This window comes from Blennius ocellaris (assembly GCF_963422515.1).
Source record: "Blennius ocellaris genome assembly, chromosome: 9".
NCBI classification, from domain to species: Eukaryota; Metazoa; Chordata; class Actinopteri; order Blenniiformes; family Blenniidae; genus Blennius; species Blennius ocellaris.
The window spans coordinates 3,712,011-3,722,263 of record NC_137658.1 but is presented as its reverse complement, the minus strand read 5'-3'; the positions used below and the strand labels follow the sequence as shown (position 1 = coordinate 3,722,263).

At 51.0% G+C, this 10,253-nt stretch overlaps 1 protein-coding gene across 2 annotated transcripts; it reads right to left on the bottom strand.

The window, feature by feature from the left end:
* Positions 1–399: 399 nt before the first annotated feature.
* tbc1d9b (TBC1 domain family member 9b) lies at positions 400–9,967 on the bottom strand. 2 transcript variants are annotated; one of them, XM_080502267.1, is made up of 23 exons: positions 9,658–9,967; positions 7,883–7,993; positions 7,440–7,558; positions 7,124–7,355; positions 6,663–6,921; positions 6,366–6,573; positions 6,070–6,267; positions 5,863–5,991; positions 5,638–5,788; positions 5,342–5,556; positions 5,105–5,222; positions 4,109–4,311; positions 3,916–3,998; positions 3,692–3,821; positions 3,508–3,606; positions 3,356–3,424; positions 3,035–3,275; positions 2,893–2,958; positions 2,629–2,697; positions 2,426–2,479; positions 2,052–2,102; positions 1,866–1,957; positions 400–1,720 (listed from the first exon to the last, which is right to left on the bottom strand). In XM_080502267.1, exons 1-23 carry the CDS (start codon positions 9,773–9,775, stop codon positions 1,097–1,099), a joined length of 3,639 nt encoding a protein of 1,212 aa, XP_080358393.1. In that variant the 5' UTR covers positions 9,776–9,967; the 3' UTR covers positions 400–1,096. The 2 variants fall into 2 exon arrangements, with proteins under 2 accessions (XP_080358393.1, XP_080358392.1); XM_080502266.1 differs by having other exon boundaries at positions 5,863–6,267.
* Between the last annotated feature and the right edge of the window lie 286 nt (positions 9,968–10,253).

The window sequence follows — 10,253 nt, the reverse complement described above, 5'->3', positions numbered from 1 at the left end:
ATTTTTTCTAGGACTTTATTGTGAATGTAGAGCAGCAGCCTAAACTTTAAAGCCTCATTTTTAAAGCAGAGACTTGTGATAGCTGGAAGTTTTACCTCTCATACTCGTAGAAATCAAGAAGGCTGCAGACTTCCTGAAACATAAACATCCTGCTGTTGTTTAGTTTTTCGATGCCGAATGATTTAAGCATTGTCTTCTCTTTTAACATCTTCTCTAGGTCACTGTATGAAATAATAAAAATGTCTTCTTAATGATTTATGTTGTTAAAAATAACTAAATGAAACGACTATTTTCACCAGGCTTCCCAGAATGCATCGGGTAAAAAATGTTCCCGTTTGATGAACTTCCAATTCCGAGACCACAACGTTAACAAGAATCTCTACAATAAAACCGCGAGACTCCACAGAAGAAGTATTTATTAGAACGACAGTAACTGTTGAATGTCAGGGGCTTTAAAACAAACACTGGGACGTCAGTGTTACGACATATAAACAGAGATGATGGCTTCAAAAACAGGCATCAGGAAAACCAAATAAGGCTTGTAAAACAATGGAAATCGCAGGAACATTTAATACTGTGTATGTTGATTTCAGTCATTTTTATATTTCCGAAGCTTCACATCAAATCAGTGAAAACAGATTTTCTGTCGACGTGATTTAATGCTGATTTAATGCTTTTATTACAATTTAATGTTCTGACATAAACTGACCATATATAGTGTTTTTCTCCTCCTAAAATTAATTGTTAAAAAGGCGTGAAATCTATTCTTTTATTTGTTAATGATCAAATTAAACAAATTGGAACGTTGAAACCTGTGACGCGTTTATGTGGATGTGTGTTTGTAGCAGACTGAAAGTCTGTTTGGTCCCACAGAGGTGACGGCGGAGGGCGAAACCCTCCGACGGACTTTATACTGACAACAAAAGCGAGTTCATCGGTGACGTCGCGTCAGTGCCTCTGCAGAACCAAACCAGCCAATCAGAGTCACTGACCGATTCCGTCGCAGACTCCCAATATGAACGCAACTTCACGTCACCGGATCAGTGAGGATTAAACGCGCGGTGCTCGGTGGCGTGGTGCGGCGGTGCTCGTGCGATCAGGTGGAATGCTGGGCCAGTTCGTGGTCGGAGGCGGAGCTCGTTTGACGCTCCACCGCCCGCTGAGCCTTGCAGGCGGCCATCTTGGCCCGGATGTCCTTCTTCCTCTCGAAGAAGTCGACGAGCGGCGGCTCGGTCAGCAGCGAGGCCAAGACCTGCTCGAAGGTGATGGACCAGTCGACGTCCAGCACGCTGCCCCGCCGCTGCTCGCTGCCGCCGACCAGCACCGCCTCGTCGGCGATGTCCTCGCAGTGGAGCGAGCCCGAGCTCACCATGGAGTACGACGACACCGACGTGTCGTCTTTGATTTCCTCGTCGGACGTCTGCGGCGCTCCCGGCTCCAGCTGGGCGTCGGCCAGGGCCCGGCACACCTGAGCCTCGGCGGAGCCCCCCTCCGCGGCCTCGTCTTCCCTCGGGGGGCCGACGGAGGCGGGCGGATCAGGGGGAGGGGCCTGGGCGGCGGCGGCATCGGTCTTCTTGCCGCCGTTGGTGAACTTTTTGCCGACCTCGCCGATGCGCAGCAGCAGGCTGGCCACGGTGGCGATGGAGTGATAGAGCTCCTGCTCCAGAGGCTCCTCACTGAACAAGTTGTACAGGGTCTTACACAACTCGATGAACTGCTCCTGTGCAAACAAACAAATAAAGATTACTTATTAAGCTCGATATTTGAAAGGATGTAAGGTAATATGTGGCAATGAATCCTCCCTTCCCAGAGAGATAGTTCCGGTTTCCGTGTTTTCCGGGCTTGGCGGGACGCAGAGCACCGACCTGGTTCATCCTGGGCAGGTCTTTGATCGTCTCCTTCTTCGGCTCGTTCTCTTTGGCCCACATCCTCAGGTAGTACCTGTAGTCCTTCACCTCTGGAGAAGCACGCAGGAGGACGCCAGCGTCAACACCTTGATATCGTACGTCAGACGTGATGAAAGGAGGAAGAAGAGAAAGCTGGACAGTTACCTTTCTTCTCCTCGCCCTCCGCCCCTCCGTCCTTCCCTTCCTCGGCCGCACCTAAATGAGATTATCGTCACCGTCTTTACTTCAAAACAACTCAACTGATTTGTGTTTGAGTGAAAAGGAAGATAATCAGCGCTACATTTTCATTCTCTAATAAAGTCTGGCCACGCCCCCATATCAGTGATGTCACAGCTAAATTGTTCAAATAGATGAAGAAAGCTATTTCTCCATCACCTGTTAGTTCTTCTCCTCGACCTTAATTCAATTATTTTAACGGGTTTAAAAGTAGCTCATTAATCACGACCGGAGTAACGATTCATAACGAGCTGCTATGACATCACAGGGGTGGGCGGGGCCAGAGAAACAGGAACACAAACCTGGGGTCACTTCCTGCTGCCGCAAAGCGTCTCGATCAGACGGAAAAGCGGAGTCTTGGGGAGGAAAACACAGAAGAGGAGGAAGACAAAGAAGTAGAGGGCGGAGGGTGAAACTTTCAGGCGTGTTAATGAAAGTGCGCTCCATGCAGATCGGACGGTGAGATCACAGCGGCGACATGCTGGCGGCCGGTGTGCGTCGTCACCTTTTGGGTCGTCTTCAGTGAAGAACTGCGCCGCCTCCAGAGCAGATTCCGCCTCCTCCGGACTCAAAGCTGAGACGGGAAATAAAGAAAGTCGCAGCTTTTATACATTTTCTATTTGAAATTGAGGTTTGAGATGAAGATATTTGTTCAAGGTCTCAGGCTGAGGGGAAGGAGTCTTATCGAGTGGGTTGAGGCTTTAGATCAGCTCTATTACAAAAAGACGCCCGAGTTTGGAGGTCATGTGAGCAGGCGTGTACGATTTACCTGGCGGGAGGTGGAGCTTGTACAGCAGCTTGAGTTTCTCGGTCATGTCTCCGTGAAACATCCCACCTGCACACACGGACAGGCGCCCAGTGAAAACGCAGCAGGAGCGAGGATTTCCCCCGAAGCAGGGATGGAGACTCACTCAGCCCGGTGATGAACTCCTTGAAGTTAACCAGCCCGTCCTGATTTTGATCCAGTAGCCTAAAGAGGCGTGCCGACAGCGTGGCGGTGTGGCCGCCGCAGGTCCAGGGAGCGAGCGCCGCGTAGAGCTGCGAGAACTGGACCGGGTCGATGCGGTACTGCTCGAGGTACGGCAGGCTGGGATCGTGGCGCTCCGCCGCCGAGCTGCTGGAGCCCCAGTAACAGCTGGTCATGTGCTGCGACTGGACACAAAAAACAGAACCGGAAGTTAACCCGGAGCTCTGAAGCCTGACGGAGGTGCTGAGTCGTTGTTGGCGATGACCTTAAAGAGACAGTACAGCTCCTCCAGCTCCTCGATGCTGAACGCAGACTCGGTCATCATCGCCCTCACCTGTGCACATGACACACACACACCCTCCTGTTAAACGACTATTCCCATCGGCATGTTATCATGAATTCACAGCTTGTACCCACCACACTCCTCTTCGCCGTGTCCTCCAGGGACTGGATGACCTTTAACCTCTGCTTGAACCTCATCTGCTCAATGACGTCGGAGCGCAAGCTGCCGAACCTCTGCTCAGATAGGAAGAAACTCAGAACGCCGCAGGAACGCCTTCAACATGAAACCACCAACTATGGTATTTTTCCTGTATCTTACCTCGTAGGATGACTTAATTAGATCAAACACATCGATTTCGGGTGGGGGGTCATCTCCGCTCGTCAGCAGGGCGTGGAGGTGAGGGATGGGCGGAGCTACCGTCTGTTTATTCACTACATTGTCCAAGTACCTGCAGAAAACTCCCTTAGTCATAACCTTCTTTTTGTCGATTCGGGAACATTAAGATAATTGTAACCAGGTTTAAAGCAGTCCGTGACTCCGACCTGCCCAGGATTGTCATGGCCTCCCCCTCATCATTGCACGACAGCAAGGCGTCCATGTTGTCATGGAGGACAGCCAGCGCCACCTGTGGGGAGCGGTAGTGAGGTCAGAGGCCCCGTTTTAACGACGAATGACTCAATGTTGACTCGTTCAAAGGTTAGTGACACGACAGCCAGTCGGTAAGTCAGGCGGTACCTGGAAGATGACCTTGATGCCCTCGTAAAAGAAACAGTCGACCAATAAGACGGCGCTGTCGAAGGGCATGACGGAGAGAAACAGTGTGAGGAACCAGGACAGGCTGATAGTGGAGATGACTCCCAGGTCCTGCATGTGCTCATAGAGCAAGGGGAGGAAGGCCCGAGTCAGGTCCTCGAACACCCCCTGATCCACGAGAGCTCCTGCAAAAACAGAGAGCCCCGTGAGAACAGTGCCGAGATCGGTAGTTTGTGACTGGATGGTTGGTGTGTATGCTGGTCTTGTGACTGAATCTGGTCTTTTTAAGGACACCATTCTTGTACATCAGGGGTGCTCAATACGTCGATCGCGATCTACCGGTCGATCGCAAAGGTAGTAATAGTAGATCGCATGACATTAGAAAAAAATAGACGCTGGTGTAATTAAACTAATTTACCATTCCGAATTACGAGTACGATTGAACGCAGCGTCAGATGACGGCTAGTCAGCGAGTTACCGCAAATTTGAAGCCCTCGCTTTTTCTTTTAAACTAGAGAAAGCTTTGGTCGTCAAAAATGAGTGGGGGGGGTGCTGGACCAAGTGAGAAGACGAAAACGTGCCACTTTCATGAGGAATGGGAGGTGGACTTTTTTTTCACAATGTCATTTTCGAAGTGCGTTTGTCTTGTCTGCCAGTCGACCGTCACAATACCAAAGAAGGGTCGTCAGAGTAAACTCAGGTAATTACAAAAAATTTTCATAGTTAATTATGTCGTGTTGCACAATATTGGCTCGTACGGTTTTGCAAGGTAAATCATTATACATTGTACATATAAAGAATCCTCAATATATTTGAAAATAAATATATGTTTTGCATTTTTGTAGTGGGTGGATCACTTTGACTTGGTCGTTTTATAAGTAGCTCGCATGCTGAAAAAGTGTGGGCACCCCTGTTGTACAGTATCCTCATTTCATGAAAGACCCCGATGTTCCGACTGACCCTGGTCTTGTTACTGACCTACGACCCGGGTGTTGTAGTAGTCAGGCAGCATGCGTTCACACAGCGCCACCAGGAGCCAGAAGGCCTCCTCCTCGGTGCAGTAGAGCAGCAGGACGGAGGTGACGATGTTCATGGCCTGGCGGAGAACAGTCAGAGTGTCACTTTGGAACGGTTACTTGGTTCTGAATGTTTCAGCTACACTCCAGTGGCAGTGTTGAACTGGACGGCGAGTATAAAACGTGGTGTTCATTGGACCTGGCAGTATCCGATTCCCGGGTTCCGGTGTGCATAGGCAGTGAGGACGCGGCGCAGGGCGGCGATGCCCATTTCGTTCTGGAAAGCCCGGTGTTCGGGCATCGAGCGGTGAAGGTCCCGCTCGATCTCCTCTGTCGCCAATGAACACAATCCCATGGCCTGCTCCACCAGGTCGCCATAGTAACCAGGGTGAGACGCCATCTCGTTCTGGGCGCCTGATTGGTCGATGAGGGACATATCAAACAACAGCCACACCATGTCACATGAACAAATTGAATGGGCGGATGAGTGCTGACCTGAGAACAGCAGCCAGAGTTCCCCTCTCAGACGCTCTGGGATTCCATTGAGGACCAGGTCTCTGGTCCTGGAGGTTCGGTACATGCACACTCCTCGACCGAATTCTGAGAAGTGGATGTTCCACGACTCCTCTTTCATCTTCTCCTTCATCTGGAGGAGGAAAAAAAAATGCTGTGGCAGTCTGAGTCTAGCAGTACTCCGTTAATGCTTGGATTTGAACTCACGGCTTTGGGCCCCAGGTCCTCGGCGGTGTCCTGCTGGTAAAGCTGCAGGAGCCCCTGGCTGGCTGTGGGCAGACCTGGGTGGTAGTGGCGCCCCTTTTGGACAGACTCTGCACCCGCAGAGGAGGACGCCTGAAAACACAAACAAAGACAACTTGAGTGGAGCCGAGGAGGAATCGGTGAAAGGAACCTGAGCTCCGAGCCACGGACCAGATGGCCGATCAAAGCCAGCGGACTGGTGTCGCTCGTCCAGCTGTCGGGTGTCCGCTGCAGGAAGTCCGAGATGCGCTGGACCAGTAAATCTCTGTCTTTGAGGTTGGCGAACAGGAAGTTCATCTTGTTCTTGGTGCTGATGGAGACGGGACAAGGCAAGACGCTGCTGCTGTCCGCCTTCTCCACAATGGACACCTGGTGGAACACAGGATCATGGGAAATTGGGAGTCTCAGGGGGAGTGAAGCTCAAACTGAGGGTCATAACCAGGTCTCCTTCACACTCCTGGGGCTACCTCTCTCAGGGGGATGATGAGTTGACACAGGTCCTCCTCTCTGCTGTTGAAGCAGATGTAGTTGTTGGAGATGAAAAGCTGTCCCACCACGTGCATCTTGGCAAACGGAGTCCACAGCGTGCAGTCGGTGTGTCCGTCCAGCCGCTCGTCCTGCGTCAGCCGGAACATGGCGCGGTACCGCTCGTTCTTGGCACGGGCGTCAAAATCCCTGCAGGTGAAGAAAGGTCAGAGGTCAGGGCATCCAAGGTCTCAGAGGACTGACGGAGGGGTGGGGGGGGGACCGAGACAGGTTCTCACCGTTTCAGCGCGGAAACGTTCTTCAGCGTCTTGCAGGGTTTTGGCAACGAGCGGTCGGCTAAGAACGCCTCGTTGTCGAGCAGCTGGCGCATGGCGATGTTGGCGAGCTGCTCCATCAGCTTGAAGGTGTCGTTGATGTTGAGAAACACGGAGAAGAAATGCTCCGTGTGACGGGTGCTGACGCGGACGCTCTCGGGGAACAGCAGCGTGGCGTTCTTCTCCAGCTGGGTGACCTCGGTCCACGGCACCACCAAGGTGACTGAGGTCAGAGCGGCACCGGCAGCAGAGGGGGGGTAAAACAAAGCAGGTCAATAAAGACGGTAAACTAAGAGAATAAATCCAAAAATACTCCGAAAAAACTCATGAACGCGTGACGATTTGTTGTCAATCCCAACATAAAGCAGAAGAACAGATTGTGTGATGACATCATTGAACTCTGGTCTGTGATTGGCCGTTCGTACCCTCCTTGCCAAGCAGAAAGGAGTAGAAGCACAGGTGGTTGACGGACAGGTAGAGCCAGCCCTGCCGCGGCACCCGGCCCTTCCAGTAGCTGCAGGAGTAATAATTCACCAGCTTCTCCTCGCTGGGCATCCCAAACAGCTTCCTCATTTTCAGCTCCGCCTCGCGGAACTTCCCGCTGTCCTCCTCCTGCTCCTCGCCCTGCTTCAGCCGGTTCTCCTCGGCGATGATGCCCTGCACGAGACAGCATCACACTCGTCAACACGCACGGCGGCCAGGGGAAACCGTCCCGAGTGTGTCGAAAGTCGGCCGACGCACAGAGATCTTTCCTCTGACGAAGGTGGTGACGTCCTCGTCGTTGTCGAAGATGGAGATGGTCTGCAGCAGGTTGGACTCCAGCCAATCCCAGTGTTCTGTGATCTCCTTCCGGGACGAGCCTGCCAGAGACAGCGGACGGTTAAACGGCAAACGGATTCGCCTGGGGAAGTCTCATTGAAGATGAGAAATCCATTTTTTTTTAGAAGCTTTTTGGTCCACATTCACAGAGTGGATGGAGCTGAAGTGAATCCATGACTATTTATCAACAACACACATCCCCACCGGGGAGAACCTGCTACAGCAGAGGCCCCACGACCAAGAAAAGCAGAACCACCGTTTAGAGAAACTCTGCAGAAATTACCAAGCGGCTCCTTCCACACTGGCGTGATATCTCAGTGAAGAAAATCTCAGGTCACGCGGTCCACACTGAGAGTCTGACTCACCAGAGGCGATGTTCCAGTAGATCTGAGAGTCGGCGGTCTGCAGCAGGATCCTGTACGGAGCCACCCGGGCGCTGGAGTCCAGAACCACATCCAGAGTCCCGACCAGGAGGCCTGGATGGAGACAGAGGCAGGTGAGACATCAGAGACAGGCCATGCAGGGGGGAGGGTCTTGCTTTTATCTGTTTGAAAGAAATATTTCACTTCTGCGGCAAAAGCAGAAGAAAGAGATGACTCATGTCGTCTTCGCTGATCTGTGAGTCACTGACAGATTGACCAGTTGAGTCCGGAAGACGTTTCTCCACCTTCTACTGAACTCTGTGTACATTTTGCTTTCACCTCTACATATTTACACCTCCTCACCCGGCTGAACTGGTCTCTGGTTTGACTTCTTTACAGCATCTAGATTTGAGTCCAACACAGCAGAGCAACGTGTTGGTAGTTTCGGTGAACTAGTCAAATCTACACTTGCTTGTCAATCACAGTAGTTGTCAGTGAAGTCATGAAACAAACGTCATCGTTCATCCCTTCATCTATTGTACCTTAACTGTCATCTTATAACATTAACACCTCGGAAAGTTCTTCATAATTCATCATCAACATGATAAACAAATACACTATTTATGGATTGATGGAGATTGGACAGCTATTTAAAAAAAAAATGTCTTCATAAAAACCAAATGGGCAGGGCCTCATAGTGGTTTGGAGCCCAGGCCTTTCTGCTGGATTGTTCATGTTCTTCCTGCATGTGTGGGTGGTATACAGAATATCGATGGATGGAAACAAAATATAAATGACTTCACTGTGACGCACACACCAGTCAACCTAACAAATACCGCGTTAAATAGTGGGCGGAAGCATGCAGAGAAAACCTGCAGCCTTTCCTCGGAGAACATAAAAAACTGAAAAAGAAGCACCTTGAAATCCAACCTTGGTCACTTTGCTGTGAGTCACTGGTGTTAACAAGAGAAGAGATGTGTTGGGCTCCTTTATTTTGAAAGCAAAAGCTTCTAAAGTGTCACCAGTCCAATCACTTAGACGTCAGCCATAAAATCCACCCGTCTTCTATTCCTCTTCATCGTGTGCAAAGTTGCCGGAGCCAATTCCTGCTAACTATGAGTGAGGACAGGAAACACACTGGACAGGTCACCAGTCCATCACAGGACAAACAACCACACACTCACATTATTACCTCTGGGTCTTTTTGGTGCATGTTTTTAGACAGTGGGAGGGAAATTTGCATGCCCATTAACACTCAAAGGAAAGGTCCTGCTGGTGACAGCTTGATGCGAGAGGGAAAACCACTGCTCCACTTAATATGTTTACATGAAATTCTGGATTAAACCACTTAAGATACTTGAGCTTTACACTGTTAATCACATCCACACACCCATGGAGGAGGCAGTCATGCAAGGTGATCAATCAATACATTGGGAGCGGTTAGTGGGTTCAGTGATTTGCTCAAGGACTTGTGGACAGAGGTGATGGGGAATCGAACCTGCAATCTGTTCTGAATGAGAGACAGTTACTCTGCCAACGTCAGCTCTGTGACAGTAATGTGAGTTTAGAGTGACTGGACAGTAGGTGTGTGTGTGTGTGTGTGTGTGTGTGTGTGTGTGTGTGTGTGTGTGTGTGTGTGTGTGTGTGTGTGTGTGTGTGTGTGTGTGTGTGTGTGTGTTTCAATGGGGGACGCCTCCTGCGTTACACACTAAATATTAAAAGAGTCAACGAGACAAACCACTGCGTCACACCGAACCACCGACCCGCACCGGACTCACCGGAGAGCCCCCCTCCACGGCCGTGGCCCCTCCGCCTCTGAAGGACGAAGAACGGGTTGGCCCGCTCGGAGACCCACAGAGCTCCGGCCAGCAGCACCTCCTCCGGCTGGATCCACATCTCTGCCGACCCTGACTCCCTCGCTCCCTCCGCCCGGACGAACGACGGTGTGTCAGCGGGCCGGGGAGTGCAGCGGTGCGGGCTGGGGCTCACCCTCCCGCCGGGAAAAGATGCTCGGGCTCCGTCGACTTCACGAAGACATCGATGAGCCGCTGTTGTTGTTGTTTTCTCCCAGTCTGATGACTCCACTTCACTTCCTGGTACGCCGCGTCAGGGCACGTGATTCTGCGCATGCTCAGTAATGACGGAGTGGCATTGTTGCCCCCTGCTGGACGGATACGGCTTCTGCAGCCTGCTGAGGATGTGCAGATTCATCATCCGGAACGACAATTTGCGAATGTTAATAACAATTATTGCACATGTGGCGCAGGAATTAACCAACGTAGATCCAAAAACTAAATTTTTAGTCCAGTCCACTTGTAGTTTAGTTTATTTGATGAAAGTAAATGATGAATGAGTGAAAATATCAGGGTTTTTC